This window comes from Urocampus carinirostris, chromosome 7 (genome assembly GCF_059441175.1).
Source record: "Urocampus carinirostris isolate Australia breed hairy pipefish chromosome 7, RoL_Ucar_1.0, whole genome shotgun sequence".
NCBI lineage: Eukaryota > Metazoa > Chordata > Actinopteri > Syngnathiformes > Syngnathidae > Urocampus > Urocampus carinirostris.
Window position 1 is genome coordinate 37331191 of NC_142355.1, and position 23355 is coordinate 37354545.

A 23355-nucleotide genomic window follows, 5' to 3' on the forward strand; every position below is an offset into this window, starting at 1 on the left:
CAGGTTCGAGAGCGTTCTCCATCAGGGCCTCTCTTTGTGGAATGCTCTTCCCGAGATTCGATCTGCAACCTCAGTGGAAATGTTTAAATCTAAGCTTAAAAGACACTTCTACTCAATAGCATATGAATAACCTGTATTTTATGTTGATAATATGTGTATTATTTGCCCTCATGTAGGTTTTTTGATAAGGGGATGGTGTCATAATAGTCTGTAGTTTGCAATAGTCTTTAATCTGTGCAGCCCTTTGAGGCTCCTTGTGATTAAGGGCGTCACAGATAAACATGACTTGACTTGACTGTTTTCTTATAGAGTGCAACATTTCTCCCATATGGATCCGCAGAAAACTTAACAGTGTGCGATCTCAAACATACCGTACGTAACTGAAATCTTGAATTGTCAGCCAAACTGAGTTTTGCTCCGGCTCTAAATTGGAAAGATAAATATTCAGTTTGTACAACAGGTTCATTTTTTTTTCCGCCACTGTAACCGGGAACATTCGAGCGTTGTGAAAAACAGCAACAAGTATAAACAAATCCAAAACGGAATATTCTATAAGTTTTACTTTATTTCTTCCACATTTGAAGGTACAGCTGGTAAGAATGCATAGAGGTAAAAAAAAAAAAAAACATTGCTAACAGACGAGCATGCTAGGCTAATGACAATTCATTTCCATGCGATGTCACATGAACGCTAGCAGAAAAACTTGGAACCTCTGGAGTGTTTTGGTGTTTTATTTTTTTCCCAGATTTGTTGTTCAATAACTTGCCTGCTACAGGACGGCCCTGCATGAACACGAATACTAACAGGTTAAATAAGTTGCTACGAGTGCTACTTATCATCGCGAGTCCAGCTCGGGTCAGCCGATCGACAGCAATTGATGATCGTTGCGTGCAGACGAGAGCAAAAAAACGCTACATTAGCTGCGGCTAGCAAAAAAATAAAAAATAAACGCGCATCATTTTGTTATAAGTTCAGCAAAACAACGAAGGATATTTTGTTCGAGAAGATGAGTGAGTCAACGTTTAGCTAGCTATGATATAAATAATAATAATAACAATAACAACCTTTCGGGTGAAAAAATTATTAAAAAGTATTTTAAAATATATTTGTGGAAAAATGAAAATTCTATGGGAGAAAAATCCAATATTTGGAGAATGAATATTAGCTGAAAAATTCTGACAGAAAAAAAAAGAAAAAAACTTCTATTATGAGGAATATTTTTTCCCACCAAAAAATTAAAGAATGTATGTGATTGTTTTTTTGCTATGTTCTATCACCAAATATTTAGGATCAACGCCAAGCGTCAAATTTCCTTTCTGTGGAAAGATTGTCGTCGTAATTCATTCCATTCTTTTAACTTTCATCTGTTTACGCTACAATTTTTTGGGCATCAAAAAATTGTCCAACTAAAAAAATTGTCCAACTAAAAAAAGTTAAATTCTATTCACAAATGTCCCATTGAATACTGGTGTAACAGACAAAAAAAATAATAATTTAAGACTGATTAAGCGGGAAACCAGATACGACTAAATTGAGACAGGGTTCTAGTTGGACGACACCAGGAAATGTCTGATAAAGATTCAGCAGGCAGACATTAATCGGCTCCAAAATCAGACCTGACTAAGCATTTGACTCATACACAATCAGTCCTTGTCGGTTTTCAGGGCTTTGCATCTCAACTCAGATTTGAGGTCTGAAACGATTCAAAACAGACTAAAATGTGTCACTAGGAAATGTTTAGATAAAATTCAGCAGTCAGACATCATTTGGCTCCAAAATCAGACCCGACTAAAGCAGTGACTCACCACGGACTCGTTGGTCTCGTCAGTTTAGAGTTTTAAGGACTTTGCATCCTAACTCAGATTCAGACCCGACTAAATTGAGACAAGATTGGAGTTTGACAAAACCAGGAAATGTACAATAGAGATTCAGCAATCGGACATGAATCTGCTCTGAAATCAGACCCGACTAAACTCGTGACTCGTTACAAACTAAAAACCCGCGACAGTCCACAGTCTTTCAGATCCTGACGCAGATTCAGACAAAATTCTATTTGGAAGACAGCAGGAAATGTATAATAATAATTAAAAAATCAGCAGTCGGACATCAGTCAGCTCCGAAATCGAGCCCAACTACACATGTAACTCATAGACTCGAGCGGTGTCTAGAGTCTTTGCATCCGAACTCAGATTAAAAGTCTGACCCGAGTTCACACCCAACTAAACCTAGAAGTTGACCTAGATACTTGACCTGAAGTATTTTTCTTCATTAAAAGCAGACTGGACTTCGATTTTTGACAAAAAACAGTCCTTGCTTTCTTCTAAAGTCCAGGCCAACATAAGCGATTCAACGCTTCAGACCCGACACGACGTAGACTTGATTAGAATTCCTAGTTTGTACTGGCAAAATTCAATTGGAAGTACTGACGAGAACACAATAGGACTCAAAACCAGAACGAGTTAGATTTTTCTTCAAGAGCCAGCAAACCTAACTACACCAGATTAGTCTGAATTTCGATTTCTCACTTACAATGGACTTAATCCAACTTCAGACCTGATTGAAAACGGAACTTTTGAGATATATCGGGCTTCTCAACAAGACTGGATTCCAGCAAGACCTTGACGAGAAAACATAACAGACCCAAATAAAGTTGGGACTCGGAGTGAGTCGAAAGTTGATTGAGATTTCACACTCTGGATTGAGTCTTTAACTCAGACCCGATGCAACATGGGACATGACGTGAATAAAATTTGGACTTCTCAACTAGACTGGATGCCAGTAGGACCCCAACACAGACCAAACTTGAACCCAGATTCAGACACAACTAAATTTGGGACTCAAGAGTCAAGACTTCATTTAGATTAGTCATTCACACTTATTCTAAAAAAAGGACCCGATAAAACGTTAGATTTGGGATGGAGATATTTTGGAGTAATAGGTTCGAGCAGGACATTGAGGTGAAGACATTAACAAACCTAACTCTACTCCGGATTCAGACCCGAAAAAACACAAGAATTGAGTAGAGTTGGCTTATCAATAAGTAGGAATTTGATGCAACAGTCAGACCTGACCTATCAACTGTGATGTCAGTCTATCTGATATTTTTCATAAGCCCAACCGTGATCAGACCCGCTGAACGGAAGCGCATGAAAGGAAAGGGAGGCGGTTCCAGGCCCGGGACGATGAGATGATTGGTCGTCCTAGCCGGAGGATGCGGGCGCCAGCTCGTCAAAGATGGCCACCTCTTCAATGCCTCGAGCAAACAGGCGGATCAGCTGGCGATGCACCCTGGACCGAGACCACCACACAACCGTTAGCGCTGTTGCCACAAAAATTCAATACATCAATTGAAAATAATAACTAAAGCTTTCAGGATGAGTTTCAGCAAAAGTTTTGACTGCGATAGGTAGCACTGATTAAGGTAACCAATGATCTTCTACTGGCAATGGACTCCGGCGCTTCATCACTCTTGCTGCTGCTGGACCTTAGTGCTGCCTTTGACACTGTGGACCATAATATCTTACTAGAACGGTTGGAAAAAATGATTGGTCTCTCAGGAACCGGCCTCTTATGGTTCAGATCCTACCTCTCAGATAGGACTCACTGTGTTAAATATGGTAAAATTATATCTGAGCCCTTTAGTGTTACCTGTGGAGTTCCGCAGGGTTCAGTACTTGGCCCCCTTCTTTTCAGCATTTACATGCTTCCATTAGGTGATATTATTCGCAGCTCGGTAGCCTAGATGGTAGGGTGCCCGCTCTGGGACTGGGAGGTCGCTGGTTCAAGCCTCGGCCGAGTCATACCTAAGACTTACAACATTGGTACTCATTGCCTCCCTGCTTGGCGCTCACCATTAAGGGTTGGAATTGGGGGGTTTGGTCACCTAATGACTAAAATGGCTGCGCCCTGTTTGGCTGCGGCTGCATCGGCTCGCTACAGTTTAACTGTACGGGTGTATCGACATTTCGTTCTGTGTGCATTGTTACAAAGAATGACAATAAAAGTAAATTATATTCTTCTATTCTAATATAATATAAGTTTTCATTGCTACGCAGATGACACTCAACTATATCTTCAGATAGAGGAATCTTCCACACCAAACTGTGGAAATTTGGAGGCCTGCCTCACTGAGATAAAAGAATGGATGTCACTCAACTTCTTGCGCCTCAACTCTGAAAAGACCGAAATGCTAGCTATTGGTCCATCTAAATATAAATATATAAATATAATAAAATTTTGGTAAGGCACAGACTAATTAAGTGAGGAAATGGAAAAATGACCAAATATGACAGTTATCGGCCCAATAGAAAAAAAAGCTAATTATTAGTCACTTGACCTCACGCTTTTTCAATCAAGAGACTTTACATGTTCGAAAGACTCGAAACATTTATGTTCCTCATTAGAATTTGTTTGAATTTTCTATTATAGCGGTAGCCTAATTTGGTTGTTTCTTCTCTCTACCGCTCCGTTAGATTTTCTGTAGAAGTCGTAGCAAGACTTTATCGTGTCTCCTCTCTGCCTCATTGTAAGTAGAGGTGCCACCAGAGTGTAGTTGCCAAAGACACACCACAGAAATGGTGTCCCTATGACCCATGTGGTTAAGGGATTCACCCACCCGCTCATAGTAGTAGGAGCATAACCTGGTCGTGTCTCCTCTCTACCTATGTAACTAGAATAAATTTTGATTTTCTAGAAAAGTAAAAGCACAACTTGGTCATAACCATTCATCTCTCAGTAACTCAAATAGATTTTCATTTTCTATACTAATTGGAGCACAACTTGGTCGTGTCTCCTTTGTACCTTTCTGTGATTCGAAAAAAATGTTGATACCTATTAGAAGTAACACCATAACTCTGTAATTTATTCCTCTCTACAAATTGAATGTTCAGTATTTTTTTTTTAAGAAAGTAGAACCACAACTTGGTCGTGCTTCCTCTTTGCACTGTGCACAAAGCACAGGAGCGCTTGCCCATCGGAGTCATTATTGACAAACTAAGCAAGTATTTCACACTCTTGTCCCTCAAACACCTCTTTTTGGAGACATGTTTACTAGAGCTGTATGTTATTGTAATCTTTAACAAAAATACATGCATAAAAGTAATTGGATTTATAGTGTGTGTGTGTGTTTAATATAGTATGCAGTTAAAAGTTATTGGTATCAGTCTCCAGAATCACAATTTTTTGGGGTTATCGGGAGGGATCTTTTATACCGAATTATTAGTAGCACCTTTTTTAGAATTAAATAATCCGTATTTTTGTTCAGTCCACCAGGTTATAAAGCTTAGTTTAACCCAGTCTGTTTAAAAAGGTCTTAAGTACAATCCTATTCCCAGCATTCTTGTAAGGTTATATTTGTTTAACATATGCATTGTGGTCAAAAATAGTTGCTGGCCTTAAATTGACCCTTTAGACTAATACTTATAGAAGACCCATGGCGGGAACCATAAAGCCATGGCTGCCAACTAGTGTAAGCTACTAATCTCTAACATTTTCCATCTGAAAATTAACTATCTTTATTTGTATTTCAATGCCTTTTTTGAGATTTCCCAAATACTGTAACCATTGTTTTTCGAAACATTTCATGAAAATTGTTTTTTACCAAATCATTCTACTCCATTTAAGTTCTAAATCTCTTTCTGCCTGTAATTCCTGTAAATTGGTAACCTGACCCAATATTGTGGCGTCGTCAGCAATTACAATATATATTCATTCCAATGATACGTTATACTAGTCATTTATATACAATAAAAACAATAAAGGTCCTACCAACTCGGTGAGCAGAAGGTCAGGTTCGGGCCTCGGCTTATACCTCATACTTATACCTGTCATACCTAAGACTTACAACATTGGTACCTGTTGTCTCCCTGCCTGGAGCTCAGCATTAAGGGTTGGAATTGGGGGGTTTGCTCACCTAATGACTCCCAACAACAGATGTTGCGACACAACGGTTGGGTAGGACTATCGTCGTATCATTTACCGTGCACAGTCCCATGTGTGTGTGTACGGGAGCCGACCCCTTATTGATCGGGGTAGAGGCGAGGTAAAAGAAGAAAAACAAGGGTCCTAAACACAGACCCTTGAAGGACTCCACAGCTAATGCTCGCAAGACTTGAATTGCTGTCGCCAATCTGTACCTATTGAGATCTATTAGAGCCGTATGATTTTTCAGTGATCGATTCCTTGTATTCGATACAGCTGTAACTTCTGAAGTATTATATTGCGGTAGTGTCAAAAGATTTTCTTAAATGAACAGTGTGAAAATATCACAGAAAAATATAATTCAAAAAAGGCCTTAAATATATTTGAGATCACCTGACGTCGACGGCGGCGTGCGGCAAGATCTCGCCATCGCAGTTCCAGCTGCTGAAGGCCGGCGTGCAGCCGCCGCAGGCCGCGTGGTCACGGCAGATGTGGCCGAAAATCTGCCGCCGCTTCCCGTCCGCCGGCTCCTGACACAATTCCGAGTTGCTGCGGAAATGTTGCGGCGTAAAGCGGAAGCGCCGCACGCGGTGCACCTCCACAAAAGACAGGTCGAACTGCAGAGGAGAAACGGGGTGATGACTAGGGCTGCAAAATTAATAATAGAAAAAGTCAACAAGGACTTCCGTTGACAATTATTGTCACCAGATACCCGTCTCCCAGTGTGGCGTCTCTCATGAATATAATTTCTGCTGAGAATCGCTCATGCGCATTAGTCTTTGTTTCGAGCGGTAATATACAGAAATAGGACCCAACATTTGGACAAAACTTGTGCTACAGAGTTGTTAGCTTCAGCCCTTGACAGATGGAGGGGCGAGTTGTTTCTCACCTGGTCGTCCTTGTTTGTGTGGCGCAAGAGATGACGCAGGAAGTTGAATCGGGAGCATTTGCGCACCAGGATGAGGTCTGCGGTTCCGTCGGCCAGGTGGGCGGCAGGTGACAATCCTTTGGGGCTGCGAGGGCAGGCGCAGCTCATGCTAGCGGCGTTGATGGCAAGGAACTTGCCACGGATGCTCCGCCAGCTTCCATTTTCTGTGGCACAGTTTGCATGTTAGCACTCGTTGCTAGTACCAAACGCGCCTGCTCGCTAACATTAGCTTATTTTTGCATACTAACAGATATGGATTTTTTTTAATCACCCAAAAAAAAGAAAATATGAGCCATGGGATGACTTAGGTAACTCGTTATCCCAAACAGAATGTGCAACGCCTCTGAATTTATAGTAAATTGCACCACACTCTTAGTTAAGTATACAGCTTTCTATTTTACCACATATGATGTGGTAACCGCCTGTTTATTAGTATAAAGATTCTTTCAACTTTAAAAAAAATGTTTTTTGTTAATTCACTACAAAATCATGTTCTCTATATAAAATAGTTTTAGGAATTTTACACATGTTTTTTTGATAAAAACATGATTTAGTTTCCCAAATTATGTTAATCTATTATATGACCAATACATTATATTATTTTAAATACTAAAATACTTGAGTATTTTGTGCTTAAAAATAAAATGATCTTAACTATTTGATTAAAACAGTTTCAAGTTTGATGTTTAATATTTTTTCAAATAAATAATTCGAGTCAAGTTTATTTGTATAGCCATTAATCAAAGGGCTGCACACACTATTGCAAACTACAGACTATTATTACGCAGTTTAATTCTTATTCTAAAAAAGGAAACCAAGTCAATATAATCAAAGATATTTTCTCCACAAAAAATGTTACAAGATGTTATATTTCGTAGATTTTTTTCTTTTTCTTTGCAGAAGAAAATGATTTGTTTTCAACTTATTCAATGTCAGTCTAGTAAACTACTATTATGAAAAATGGAAGATTGACATCTAAATCCGTCAATGGCACAAAATTTCAAATGAATATTTACGTCTATAGCTACCATAGGCAGTGAATGATTTAACAATCAAATACATGTTCATAAGAATATGTTTGGGCCCCAAAATCGTAAACAAAACGAGATTCTGAAAAATCATCCCTTTGTTAGTGACAATGTCCGAGTTTTTTTTTTAATGCAACTGATGGAGTTTGAGACATAATGATCCTTACCACCGGATTCGTTTTGGTCCGTCTGATACACACCGGCTCTCTCCACGGATAGCTTCCTGTCGTCTTGACAGACCGAGCAACTGCCAGGGAAAACAAAATAGACAATTTAATGTTTCTTCTTAATAGGTTTTCTAGCCGATGGCCCTCTTTTTCCGTCCTCACCCGGAGCGACACTTGGAAGCGTCCCTGGGCGCTTCGCCGCCAGCCGGCAAGTAAGACACGGTTCCTTCATAGTGGTGATGCGCCAGGAAGGTCTTGAGGCCGGCCAGGTCGTACCTGGCGGGACCCATCCATCTCTTGCGTTCGCTGTCTGCCAGCACATCGCCGTAGAAACCGTATCCCAGAAGTGAGACCGAGAAACGCAAAAAGGCGTCGTCTCGGTGCACCGAGCACACGTCCATCGGCTGATTGTCGCCTGAAGTGTTCATCAAAAAGTTGTTTACAGAACTAGAAGAACATGCTTGAACATGCTTGACTCACCCACGATGATGTGCAAGGCGGAGGTAACTGGGTCATTGGTGCCCACCGTAGCGAAGCAGATGCAATCTGTGGAACCTGAGGGACAAAAACAATTGAGTCAACATACTAATTCAACCTTGTAACTTAAAGGGGGTGTCTAACTTCAAAGTATTCTAGTTGCTGATTCCATTTTCGGCCAGGAATCATTGCATCCTCTGTCAAGCTGCCTGTTTTGCACGTGCAAGGACGTGACTTTCTTAAATGCGCTTGAATAAACTTCATTTTTCATCTTTTGGGGGTTTGGGTTGGCATTACGACTGTATTTTAAACAGTCTTTTTCTTACATTCACCATTTTCATCCAAGAAAAACATATGCACGCGAGTAAAATCACACTAAGCAACAGCAGCAGCACAGATGCTCTTTTTTTTTTCTTAAATTCAATGTAAGGCACCACTGCACATAGCAGCCCAGTAACACATACGACAATTATGGCAGCCAGCCCACACAGTTACAGTATATCCCATAAGAATCAGTAGAGTAAATAGACACCATCTCCACAGAATATGTCACCATTGTAATGGATTTAGGAAGAGTTGGTGGAAACCGATCCTAAGCAAAAAAAAAAAAGAATTCTGTTTGATTAATCTACCAAATGCTCATTCTTGTCTTGATATCTACCAAGCCAGTCATCATGCAACCCCAAAAATATGATAATGGCTGAGTTCACACTCTAGAGCAGGGGTGGGGAACAAGTTTGACACAAAGAGCCGAAATTTTTAACTGTGGGAGTCAAAGAGCCACACCACCCACTGACCTGCCATGACAGACGCACACACACAAACACACACAATTAAAAACATATTATTTCCCATAACACACTCCTCACCTTACAATACAGCAAATATTGTTCTTGTGTTGATTTTAAGGAAAGTGTCAACCGTCAATAAACCAAAAAAAAAAACTAAACATGAAACAAGGCAAAGAGCCACAGTAAATAGAAAACATGATGAGGCAAAGAGCCGCATTCTTATTGGCCAAGAGCTGCATACGGCTCAAGAGCCACATGTTCGCCACCCCTGCTCTAGAGCTTCATGCTCAATTCAGATTTTTTGGCAGTAATTGGAAAAAGTCTGCAAACAAAGCATAGACGGTTTAGCAAACCTCACAAAAAGAAAAAAGTAAGTTTACCAGGAAAGGACAAAATAAAGTATGATTATTGTTTGTCATTTGTAGTGATGGCCAAATGAAGCTTCATAAAGCGGAGAAGCCCTCAAGGAAAATGCCCCACATACACGTAGATGCTTCAAGATTCATGACCTCGGCTACGCCATCGTGTGGACAGAAAAATGTATACATGCTAGGGTAAAAATATGCTCTGAATAAAAAATAATGTAATTAAAGAGTCTATTAAGAGTGTATCATGATTTGTTCTGTGTATATTCAACAAGAGAAAACGAGGTAAATAAAATGCTCATTCATTTTTATTCAAAAAACATATTTTCCAAGGGTTTTAGACCCAGGCGGTTCCTTTTTTTTTGCAGAGAATTTCACCTGCTTTTGAAAAACTCTTTCACATGGTACAGATGAATTAGGGGTGCATAGATGTGCAAGGGATTGTAAAGAATTGGCGGTGTACATTTCTGCGATACCCGGTACTGCATGGGACTTTCAACTCTGGGAGTGTTTCTTTGCTGCTTTTATTTTAGACCACTCGACTCGCGGTTCATGAACCACTCGTCTAAAATACTTGGCACAGGCTTCAGGGATTTGAGCAGAGGAGAACATCACTAGTCATTTGTTTGATCAAAGATTTTTTCAATGGGTGTTGTGGCGTGTCACCAGCATGAGTGCTTATTAGCACTAAATAGGCCCTTTTCGTGTACATGTATAAAGCTAAAATTTTTATTTTTGTTAAATATGGTCACAATGCGCTCCAAGGATTTTTGTTCAGATAGAATGCTCTTTTCATTCGTGTTAGTTAGATTTCATTTAATTCTGTAATTTTTTTTTAAGATTGTGATAAGAAGGACCACTATGCATTTTAATTTGTTTTTCTTACAGCTTATACATTGTTAAACAGTATGACGGAAACGGTTGTTCAAACAAACACTGTGAAGCATCAGTTAAAAGGCTCGACCATCATTCAGGCGGGTTGATACAAAGTTCAGTAACAATATAAAAAAAAAAAAGATTTGCTAGATAACGGGCTAACCAAGCAACTAAAGGCTAGAGAACTGACAAACGACAGCCAAGCCGCATGCAAACTAACAAATTCGTTGGATTTAATTTAATTTTAATTGGGCCTCACCTACCAACTTAGAGATTACCTACTAAGAAAACAACTTAAACTCTACAACAGTTAAATTTTGACCCAAGAAGAATATTGGTTCATTTAACCCACTTGCGAACAAAGAAATGCGTCAGATAAAGAACCGCAAGACTATAAATTTGGTCAAGCTACATTATTTATTTGTGTTTAACATTCACCTCTAGTTTTGGATAAAATATCATTGTAAAAATTAGTTTCAATCTTTCTGAGCTCAAACTAAACTTTGTAGGTCACGAACCTTGTGTCGAGAACTGTTCTAACGTGATTCGGACCCAGATTGTGGCGGTACGAGTGCCGATTCTTAATCACTAGGGTTATAGATAACGGTGATCCGTGTTCGAATCTCATTGCATCAAATTTTGAGCAAATGTCGATATTTTTTGACTGATCAACCATTGCTCAAATACGGTAATGTACTACCGTAAAACCTTGTGTATCAATAAGACAAACCCAAACTTATTTTTCAGGTACGATAAAGCATGCGTTATACACGAATAAATACGGTGAGCTAGCCATCAACGCTCACTGTGTAGAAGAGCAAAAAGCCAGGCGAAGCTCATGCCGACCTGCCGGGATGATCCCGATGCGTAGCGAGCAAGCAACCAGCGCCTGCTCGGGCCCGTCCAGGTCCACATCGGCGTCCTTCTGCGTTCGCCACACCAGGCCGTGCACCATCTCACTGAACATGCCGTCGCCGCCCACGCACACCACGCTAGACAAAATCAGAAAGAAATCGCATATGTGCTATTGGGTGGCTCCACTAAACGATACTTGCTCGCTCGCTCCCTCACTCACCCGTCATATTTCTTCAGCTCTGCCTCTTCCCTCAAGTGGTCTCGAGCGTGGTTGGCGTACTCCGTCACTATGGTTACACACAACAAAATACATACGTTTCAAACAGTAATTGGTTGCGTAGCGTGTACAGAAGACCCCCGGGATACGAATTAAATCCGTTCTGAGGTAGGAATTGCAAAGCGAAATTGCTGTATGGTGGAGGAAGAAACTAATGTGCTAATGAGGTCTGAACTCTCAGTACCCCAGATGAAAACATTAACAACATGGTATCTAGTAAGTCCTACGTATGTCTAATATATGTGCATATGAATGAACAGCATAGAGATATATTCATTAGGGGTCAACCAGTATGGTTTTTTTAGGGACGACAAGAATACCGATTATTAGTATTGAGATAAGGCCGATGACTGCTATTTGGAGGCAATATTCATTTCCCGCTTGTTATTTGTTTATTAAATATGTGATCAGACCTCATCAGTGACTGTGTGCATCTTTGACCACACGTAGGAGCATTACAATATTACCAGGGGCTTGATTTACACTCAAGACGCGTCAGGGGGGTTGGCAGAGCTGTTTGCAGCGTTTGGAGTCGGATAAGGTTTTTGTTTCAGTGGCTCTGCCCCTGTTGCTTATCCAATCGGACAGCACAGGGTGGGGGGAGAGGAGGAGAGGAAGAGAGAAGTTCGAGCAACGAGAATGCTGTGCTCCTTTAGAGAACCTAAGTAATCGAATCGTCAAATTAATAAAAACACCGATACCGATATCAGTCAAATTCTCAAATATCAGCCTACCCGATAATTGGTCGACCGCTTCTATTCATGTAAATTTAAATATTAAATTTGTTTTATTCTTGATGTGATTTGACTTGAGCGGTTACAGTGGAGTTAGTGGGTGGATGCAGAGTGGGAAGGAAATGTCAATGTGGATTAAAGAGGAAATTGATTCTAAAACTTCAACTTGCAATGATTGCTGTTTCTGTAATTGCCTTCTGGTTTTTAAAATACTCACTTTCACCAATGTAAAGTAGCAAGATTAGCCATTCGTGTGTCTTTTTCGTATTTCTGAATATCTGCAAGCTTTATTTTTATAGTTATCATGTTTTTGCTTTTCATTTTGGAATCACCACTTTGGAATCAATCGTAAATATAATCAGTGCTAAAAGGTCTGTGCTGTTTTGCTAAATAGCAGTCTCTAGAAAGTTTGAATTTTATCCTTTTTTGGCCATAGCTAATTTGTAGTGGATGATGTATACTAGGCTATAGACAACATAATCCCAACCATAAGGCAGTGTCTACCAAAGAGTGTAAAAGCAACTTTTTTTTCTTTCTCTTTTAAGGCTTCATTTGGGGGCACATCACATAAAGAGTTGTTGATGTTGGATAGAAGAGAAGACCCCCCCCCCAAAAAAAATCAATGCTGTAAGGTAAAAATGTCATCAAGCGGGGACTACTGAATGTCTCTCCTACCGATAACGGTGGTCTCGATGCCAGCGAGTACAAAGAGCGGCGCCACCTTCTGTTTGTAGATGCGCTTGGCCTGGCGCTTTCCTCCGTAGGGGTTGATGTAGACTAGCAGTTGAGCGGGTCTGTCTCCTGCAACAGCACAACAACCCACATCACCTTCACGGTTGTATTTGCGACAATTTTACGTTTTTTGGGCCATACGAACCAATGGCCGCCAGCAGTTCTCGAATAGTCTTGACCCAGCGGCGGCACAACGTCGCCTGGGGACACGTGAAGGTGACTTTGGCGCACCGCCAGCGATGCTGCCGACACCTCTCCACATAGGACACTGCATCAAAACAACAACTTTCTAAGTTAACCTTTATTTCATTACCAACTAACAAGCAGTATTTTTCAAACAGTGCGTCGTGAGAGCTTATCTGGTGTACCGCAGGAAATCCCCCAATTATACCTAATTGGTAACAACTAATTTCAAATGATTTTCATTAAATTTGTCAATTTGTGTATTATTCTGTTTTCAGCAGAGTAAGAAATATGTATGTGTGTCAGGAAGTAACAGAAAACTGCAATATATATTTTTTTTAAATGTCATTTTTACCCATTGTCTAGTGCCATAAATAAATAACGACTGATTTTGTTTGATGAAGTCTTTTCTGTTGAGACTTTGTTCCTTTTTTTTATTTTCTATACTTTTGATAGAAATTCATATTTTATTCATGGTTTTTATTAAGTATGTTTTATTTGAGGACATCACTTTGTCTTCAGATGGGGCTGTTTTAAATGGTTTCATAAATAAAGTTGAGCTGAAGGTTCTACCTGCAGTTTATTTTGCTCACTTTATGTAACATTTTCCTCATTTGTCTCTGAAATGTAGTAAAAACTTATATGAGCATATACTTTTGCTAATTTCTATTATCATGTAATACAAAAATGTATCGCAAATTTGAAATAATTCAAAGATAGAGTGGATCGAAAATTACAGATAAATTATTTACCAAAACTGTATGTAAACTTATTGTCAAATTAGGCTACATTGTTGCCTCTCCATTATTTGAGAAAAATAAACAGAAACAAGGAATACATTGTTTTTATTTAAATCGTTAGTCGTTTACATTTTAAATAACATTTCTTTTTTGGTGTATGATTTAATCAGGCAGCACGGCGGCGCAGTGGTTAGCGCTTGTGCGGCACAGTTCATGTCATGGGAACCTGTCGTGGGTTCAAATCCAGCTCCAGACTTTCTGTGCGGAGTTTGTATGTTCTCCCCGTGCTTGCGTGGGTTTCCTCCAGGCACTCCGGTTTCCTCCCACATTCCAAAGACATGCATTTCAGGTGAATTGGCCGGTCCAAATTGTCCCTAGGTGTGAATGAGCGAATGAGTTGTCTGTCCCTGTGTGCCCTGCGATTGGCTGGCAACCTATTTCAGGGTGTCCCCTGCCCACTGCCCGATGATTGCTGGGATGGGCTCCAGCCCCCCGCGACCCTACTGAGGATAAGCGGTACGGCTAATGAGATGAGATGAGGTGAGATTTAATCAGATTAACCCCCAAATTTATACTCCAGTGCAACTTATATAGGTTGTTTGTAGGTTTTATTGCTTTATAATTTTTATGGCTGGTATGACTTATATTCTAATGCAACTTGTTTTTTTATCTCCACTTCTTTATTATGTAATTAATGGCTGGTGCGACTTATACTCCAGTGCTTCTTCATTGTGCATTTTATGGCTGGAGCGCGACTTATATACAAGTTTTGAATGATTGACAATTTTATTCTATTCCATGGATCATCATATGTTTGGCCAGTTTGTTGGATCCCTTAAGAAAACGGGTCGGAGGGGCACCATTTCCTGTGGTGTGTCTTGGGCAAGTACAGCCTGGTGGCGCCCATCCCTCACATACAAGGTAATAATCCATTTAATATCAACAGCTTTGATAAACAATCGACAAAACGGATGGAATAAAAGGGCTGCCCGGAAAAAGCCGTAGCTAATCTTACTATCTGTTTTACGTATTTTCAGGCTGGTGCAACTTATTCCAGTGCGTTTTTTTTTCCCTTCCTCGTTATGTTTATGGTTGACACAACATATACTCTCATGCGACTCATACGAGTTTTTTTTCCCTTCTTCATTATGTATTCTAAGGCTAGAGTGAATTATACTCCATTGCGACTTACGTTTTTTTCCATCTTCATTATGTACATGCACTTTCTGGCTTGTGCAACCTACACAGTATATGCTTTTTCCCTTCTTTATTATGTATATCTGGTAGGTACAACTTATACTCAAGTGCGGCTGATGTTTCTTTCCTTCTTTACTATTCATTTAATGGCGGGTCCAACTTATACTTGACAGCAACTTATGGTCCGGAAAATACAGTCACTAGGAATTCACTGGGGAGCCAAGGGGGCGCCAGCCTGCAAAAGTTTGGGAACCATTGCTTGAAAGTTACTCCAAATACAAGAGAATAAGTGACTGTCAAACTAATAAACTGGCACATATTTCATGTGATTTAGTTTAAGGCAACCCTTGACACAACTAACCCGACATGGTAAGACACCTGCTAGCTTAACTCTAACCCCCTATCACCTGTGAAAGAGCGCCCGCAGTCTTTGTTTTGGCTCTCTCTGATCTTCCAGCTACCAGGCTGCTTCTTGCTCTGCTTTTTCACCTCCGTCTCCTCCTCTTCCTCTTCACGAACGCTTATGATCTCCGACACGCTCACGCTGTGACAAACACCTGCCGTAAACAAACACTAAAGTAAATGGACAGGTTGTTGATGTCATCCCCCAGGAGGATCTTCATGTGAGGTGGTGACTTCACGGTTTTCCGGATCCTGCAATAACGTGATTAATGAACGAAGCCAGTGTGTTGATGACATGGTGACCTGAATTGCACAAAAAAGGAACACAGTAAAGAGTCAAAAGGTTACTAAGTTCAGAAAATGGGATGCCTATATGATAACAAAGGTTTCTTTGTTAGCATTTGCACGAACGTAAGAATTGTAACGGTTTACAAAATTGGACTTTTTCCCTTGAAGTGACCCTTCACATTTACTGGACTGTCTCAGAAAATTAGAATATTGTGATAAAGTTCTTTATTTTCTGTAATGCAATTAAAAAAACAAAAATGTCATACATTCTGGATTCATTACACATCAACTGAACTATTTCAAGCCTTTTATTATTTTAATATTGCTGAATTTGGCTTACAGCTTAAGAAAACGCAAAAATCCTATCTCAAAATATTAGAATATTATGAAAAAGTATACAAGTAGGCTATTCAACTAATCACCTGAATCATCTAATTAACTCGAAACACCTTGCGAGGGTTTCCTGAGCCTTAAAAACACTCAGCTTGGTTCAGTAAACTAAATCACTGCTGATCTGACTGCTGTCCAGAGGACCATCATTGATACCCTCCATCAGGAGGGTAAGACACAAAAAGAAAATTCTCAAAGAGCAGGCTGTTCACAGAGTGCAGTTTCAAAGCATATCCACAAAAAGTCTGTTGGAAGGGAAAAATGTGGCCGGAAACGCTGCACAACCAAGAGAGATGACCGCAGCCTTAACAAAATTGTGAAGAAGAGCCGCTTCCAGAATTTGAGGGAGCCTCAAAGACAGTGGGCTGAAGCTGGAGTCCAGGTATCAAAAGCCACAGTTCACAGACGTGTCCGGGAAATGGGCTACAATAGCCGTATTCCCATGGTCAAGCCACTTCTGAACTCAAGACAACGGAAGAAGCGTCTGACTTGGGCTATGGAGAAGAAGCACTGGACAGTTGCAGAGTGGTCCAAAGTCCTCTTTTCAGACGAAAGCAAGTTTTGCATTTCATTTGGAAGTCAAGGCGCCAGAGTCTGGAGAAAGGCTGGAGAGGAGCAAAATCCAAGTTGCTTGAAATCCAGTGTGAAGTTCCCACAGTCAGCAATGGTTTGGGGAGCCATGTCAGCTGCTGGTGTTGGTCCACTGTGTTTCATCAAGTCCAGAGTAAATGCAACTGTGTACCAAGAGATTTTAGAGCACTACATACTTCCATCTGCTGAAAAGCTCTATGGAGATGAGGATTTCATTTTCCAGCATGATCTAGCACCTGCCCACAGTGCCAAAACCACCAGTAACTGGTGCACTGACCATGGCATCACTGTCCTTGATTGGCCTGCTAATTCCCCTGACCTGAACCCCATCGAGAATTTGTGGGGTATAGTTAAGAAGAAGATGAAAGACACCAGACCTACAAATGCAAATGAGCTGAAGGCCGCTATCGAAGCATCCTGGGCATCAATAACACCTCAGCAATGCCACAGGCTGATTGCCTCCATGCCACGCCGGATTGATGCAGTAATCCGTGCAAAAGAATTCCCAACCAAGTACTGAGTGCATCAATGGACATTTTCAAATGTTTGATTTAGTTTTGCTGTTATAAAATTATTTTTTTTACTTGGTCTGAGGAAGTATTCTAATATTTTGAGATAGGATTTTTGAGTTTTTTTCAGCTGTAAGCCAAAATCAGCAATATTTAAATAATAAAAGGCTTGAAATAGTTCAGTTGATGTGTAATGAATCCAGAATGTATGACATTTTTGTTTTTTTAATTGCATTACAGAAAATAAAGAACTTTATCACAATATTCTAATTTTCTGAGACAGTCCAGTATATTCATGGTTTTACTTTATTCAATTCAAAGTGACCGTGTGTAATAATTCACCACCAGAGGTGGTTGTAGCTCAGGATGGAGCTGAAGCACGAACACACTACACAAGTCTAAAGCAGTGTTTTTCAACCCTTTTTGAACCAAGGTACACTTTAAAAAAAAAAAAAAAAAAAAAAGTTCCGAGGCACACCGTTCGTCGAAAATGTTTGAAAATGAAGTTATGTTAAATATTTCACTGTACTACCTCATAAGCAGATAATTAGTATACAGTGGGACCTCGGTTATCGCGGTTAATGGGGACCAAAACCACCGGCGAAAAGTGAAAATCTGCGAAGTAGCGACGCCCCTTCAAAAATGCTTGAAAAAAAAAAATATATATATATATATATATATATATATATATATATATATATTAATTATCTTATTTTATTATCATTATTTTTTAGACCTGCGAAGCTCTGAACCCGCGAACGTGGAACCTCGAAGTAGCGACGCACCCTCAAAAATGCTTATCATTATTTATTAGGCCCGCGAAACTCTGAATCCGCAAACGTCGAAGCGCGAAGTAGCGAGGTCCCACTGTATAAAAAGAAGAAAATAATAATTTTAATAAAAAAGAATGATGTGCTTTATGTTTTTATTTTTTACAGTGCAATCTTAAATCGCTTTGTTAAACTAATCAAGTTATTAAATGTACTGTGCTACTCCATGAGCAGATAATTAGTATATAAAAATCTACTGCCACCTGCCGATATGGATGACTATTACAGTTCCTCATCTGAAGATAGGAAAATACTGAATAATGGCCTGATTTTTTGGAGAGTTAAAATTCCAGCGGCACACAAGACAAGGTCTCAGGGCACACTGGTTGAAAAACACTGGTCTAAAAGATACCACTTGACAACATTCCCAAGCACACTTCCAAATTTTCAACCAGCGACAGGAAATGGAAGCTCCTTTTAATCCTTGACTGCATTAAAAACAACAGAGAAAGCTATAGACTCCTGGAGCGGCTGAAAAGAGCCAATAGCTGTAGTTGGTCAGATCTGATGGAACTGGTTAACTTTGGCGGGTAGTGGGAAAAGCTACAAAAAAGGCCAGCAAAAAAGAAATGGCAGAATTATTTCCAAGCATCCGGATCCCGTATCGCAGAGCTCTGCGACATGAGCGGCTAGAGAAGGAAACAGTGGGAAAGAAAGCGCCACATGCCTGAATCACAGAACCAAATGACGTTCTGATGAGTGACATTAAAAGGTGGAGCAGGAACAGCTAACAATAACGGCAAGCCATAGCCTGCTGCCAAGGAAACAGTGGGGAAAAGCACCAGGTGACACGCGCCAGAATCAGATTTCAGCGAGGTTCAGCTGTAAAAGGTGGGCGACACTGAAGGACTAAGCAGGAGCAGCTAACAATTACAATAGCAATTAACAAAACCCTACGGCCAAGTGGCTAACATGAATTGCAGGAGAAAGAAAAAGGAACAATTCGTGAATGACGAGGCCCTGCAGAGCAGAGCAATGTTATAGAAAAAAACATGATTAAAGATTGTTTTGATTCACGATGATTAGGAGTTTATTTCTTTAAGATTTATTCAAAACAATCCCCATTTAAATAAAAATGTTGATTCCGGATTTAAAAAACGTTTAAAGTAAATGTGTTCTTGTGTTATTTAATCATTCAAATGGAAACAGTACAAAACGGGTTGTCCAGAATTGGCTTGATGGAGCGAAACTGAAAAGGAAATAGGAGACAACCAATCATGAAAAATTCATAAGAGAGCATTGATTCTTTCTGCGGTCGTCACGGCAACATGGCATAAATAATTGTTTAAGTACATTAAAGTTTTCGCATCATTACTTAGCAACATTTTAAGTTTAGTTTAATAAACTCTTGATTAGCAGTTTAATGTTAATGTAAGTGACTATGAGTGATTTTTAACTTATTTCCCTTTTGTGCAATTAAAAAGGCTTTTAGCTCTGTTTTTAAATGTATGACTACAGTACTTTACTTAGGCATTTCAAAACAATGGGCTAGATTACCAGCTAACATTTTAAAGATGCAGCCAAAAATCTAGCAGCGTACTTTAGAATAGATTGGCAGAGCGCTCGTCTTGGGATCAAGAGATCGCAGGTTCGATTCCCGGCTCTTCCGTGTTATATATCGAAGTGTCCTTGGGCAAGACACTGAACCCCTAATGCCCCAAATAAGCAGGTTGGCGCCTTGCATGGCTGCACGGCCGCTCTTGGTGTGTGAGTGTGTGTGAATGGGTAAGTGTGAAGCACATTATAAAGCGCTTGGGGAAGTCATCGACTTGAAAAGCGCTATATAAATGCATAAAATACACACGCTCCCCGACTTACAAACATTCGTGTTACGAACAACGGTAGATACGAACATTTTTTTCGGGATGTCGAAAAATATCCAGACATTGCAGTAGGTTGTATTGTGTGCACCTTTTTTCCGAGTAGATGACAGTACTGTAGTACTCCTTTTGCCACTACAGGCGTGTGGCGCTGTGACAGGTCACCCGGCATTCACCCCGAAGAAGAAATCTGGCTCCTGCTTCCTGGTTTGTGTGTATACACATTGCACTGTATTTCTAGCACGCTAAGAACTTTGACGTTTGTATTGTTTAATATCTCATGCATCCATTTGATATGTTCGTGTAAAGCTTAAAGAAGAGGCGAGCCGTTTCTTTTGAAATGATAGTGGAATAAGAAAGCTTGATCCAGTTGAGAAAATGGTTGGATCACTTTTTTTGTCCACTTTTTACCACGGAGGAGGAAGTCGCCTAACTCTTCCAAAAGTAGATTGAACTTAACTTTATTTATCTTTATAGTCAAGTCAAGTCATGCTTATTAATCACAAGGAGACTCAAATGGCTTCAGAGACCACAGAATGTCAACGCCTAATGTGTAGCTTGGTTTTTCAGTACTATGCTTTATCATTCAGCCAGCTTTCTAACGTTATAGAGCATATTATTTTATTAAACGTTTATTTTTAAGTTTCAAAAATATACAGGTTACTTATACGAGCCTTAAACATACTTCTATAAACCTCAAAAATACAAAATATAGCACTGGAGCAACTTACGAACAAATTACACTTACGTACGATCGTCTGAAACGCATCTCGTTTGTAAGTAGGGCAGCGTCCGTAGGCTAAGACCAAAGGATAAATGGGTAAAAATATTTATAAGGTAGTGCTTTGAAACTGGCCCAAGTTGTAATAATAGTGCAATAGAAAATAGTGCATCGTTACAATGGTTTACAGAGGCCAGACGGGGTCACAAAGACTATTATTGCTTTTTCTTTCATTAAAGGCACAGTGAGTAATAGTTGTCCACAAGATAAATATGGGTTTGTGGAACCTTAAATGAGTGCTAAAAAAGCACAAGGAAGAACACAAACGACAGAGACACAAATTGACCACAACACAACATGTTTCCCCTCACTTTTTTGCCATGAAAAATGAAAAAAAGGGGGGGAAAGTATAAAAATATGAAAAAAAGAAGACGTGGAAGAAAGAAAAGAGCAATAGAAAAAAGGAAAAAAATTAAATGAAAAAAGAAAAAGGGGAAAAATAGTGAATATGAAAGAGTTAAAAGAGAATGAAACCTGGAAAATGGAAAAAAAAGTGAAATAAAGAAGAAAAAAGGTCCAGAAGAGGAAAGTAGGAACTATAAATAAAAGAAAAAAGAAAAAGGAAAAACTAAAAAAAAAATACTTAAAATGAGAAACAATTATCCTACAGTGGAAACATTGTATTCAATATGTTCTATATTTTTGAGGGCTTTTCTAGTGAAAAAAAAGAAAGACATTTAAATCATGAGCAAAAAAAAAAAAGGTTTTGTGGGCAGCTAATCATTTTAGCTTCCTCGAGATTAGATAAATAAATGCTATTCCTCAACAGCCAAGCATTTTAAAAACTGCACGTTTACAATTAATTTTGCTTGGCGTTTGAATGAATATGGTTCATGTTTTTTAATGTTTTTCCCCCACCAGGAGGCGATAAACAATATACAGTATCCCTTTAACGCAGGGATGTCAATCTCATTTGAGCTCAGGGGCCGGAACTTGTCGATTAAATAAGAAGAGAGGAATAGAGACAAGTGGCAAGAAAACGAGGGATAGAGAAAAAGAGAAAGAGTGGGTGAGAAAAGAGAGAGAGTGATAGACCAAAGGAACGAGAAAAAAGAAATAAAGTAATACAGAAAGAGAGGAAAAGAAAAATAGTAAAGAGAGGGGAAGAGAAAGAGAGAAGAGAATGGGAGAAAAATATTGAGATAGAGAGAAAGAAAATGAGAGAGGAGGATTAAAAAGGAAGGAAGAAGGGGAGAAAGAAGAAAGAGAAGGAAAAGAGAAATAGAGCTAAATAGAATAACAAACATAGAAAGAAAGTACTGCTCCAGTTGCTTTAAGTAGTGCCTGGCTTTGGCGACATCAAGCGGACATATTAAAAAGTACAGCTCATTTTTCTCTTGAGCTTCCCCCAGCGTTGTCTCGGAGGCCAGATTCGCGTGACAGTCAAACACCGTTATATTTTCAAGGGCGCTTTTCTTTACGGGTCGACGCGGCTTGTTACGTAAGCGGATGCTGCTGAAAAATAGAATACATAAGTTTAAATAGCAATAAAAAAAGAAGCTAGAAGGAGTAAAGAAATACTGTAAATTGAATTTTCGCTTTTCCTCGCGCGATTTCCCCCGTTACACAAATTGCTCTATTATTAATCCCTGCCGACAAACAAAAAAAAAACGCCATTCGGTTCGGTTATTCTGGAGTCTTACTGGGTCTGAAGGGGTGGTACACCACCAAACCGGAGCTTCGCTTCCAGGTGAGGAGGGAGCGGCACAAGCTGACTTGATAGCCGACGTTGCGAACGCGCAACTCGGACGAGAGCAGCAACTTCGTCGGCCTCTCCATCCGAGCAGACCGGACCGCTCAGCTTCGGTTCCGTCTGCCCTTCAGGCCCGTTCAAATTAAAGGTTACCTCCGCTGGAACATACTGTCTCCGTGTGACATCTCTACAATAACATTTAAGCTTAGATGGAAAAATGGAGGCTAAATGGTCACCGAGTAGCGGATTGTGCTGTCCAGCTTGGTAAATCTTTCCTCGGAGATAGCGGACAAATACCGGAAGTAGGAGTGGTTAAACGTTGCGTTCATGTGATTGTAAATTAATTTATTTTTACAGTTTCCCGTTTAGTTTTAATTTGGAGATTATCAAATTTGAAACAGATACTTTAAAATTTTCATTATTTTTAAATACCTTAATATTTTCTGGTGCCCACGGGTATCACGTGTTCGTACACAAGTACTACGTAGTGAGTATTATATTTTCCTACATTGCCTGAAAGCATCTCCGGTTGGCAAACAGACGGACTACTCGATCCTGAATCCATACAGTATTTTTTGTATTTTGAAATTTCCTTACCTGTTAACGGCCAATTAATTTAACGTTTTCTTTTAGGAATCAGTTATTTCACATTACTTTTTCTACAACCGAAGGATTCCATACATGGCTAACAGACGAGCAACTCAATCCATTCTGTGGGGGGTTTTTGGGGTTTTTAAGGGTTATTGATCTATCTTCGTTATTCATTATCCATTATCCGTTAT

General features: G+C 39.7%; 1 protein-coding gene across 1 annotated transcript; it reads right to left on the bottom strand.

The window, feature by feature from the left end:
- Positions 1-545: 545 nt before the first annotated feature.
- Positions 546-22862, bottom strand: LOC148363239 (ceramide kinase-like). The gene is made up of 12 exons (XM_088340857.1): positions 22524-22862; positions 15677-15826; positions 13295-13417; positions 13093-13218; positions 11627-11693; positions 11398-11543; positions 8523-8597; positions 8205-8457; positions 8043-8122; positions 6809-7011; positions 6313-6536; positions 546-3288 (listed from the first exon to the last, which is right to left on the bottom strand). Exons 1-12 carry the CDS (start codon positions 22657-22659, stop codon positions 3201-3203), a joined length of 1671 nt encoding a protein of 556 aa, XP_088196983.1. The 5' UTR covers positions 22660-22862; the 3' UTR covers positions 546-3200.
- Between the last annotated feature and the right edge of the window lie 493 nt (positions 22863-23355).

Excerpts from the sequence above, each read along its gene's own strand:
- LOC148363239 (XM_088340857.1), bottom strand. The coding sequence starts at position 22,659 with ATGGAGAGGCCGACGAAGTTGCTGCTCTCGTCCGAGTTGCGCGTTCGC. Across the intron at positions 15,827-22,523 it reads GTACCACCCCTTCAGACCCA|GTGTTTGTCACAGCGTGAGC; the intron begins GTAAGACTCCAG and ends TGTTTACGGCAG. Across the intron at positions 3,289-6,312 it reads CACGCCGCCGTCGACGTCAG|GGTGCATCGCCAGCTGATCC; the intron begins GTGATCTCAAAT and ends GTCTCGGTCCAG.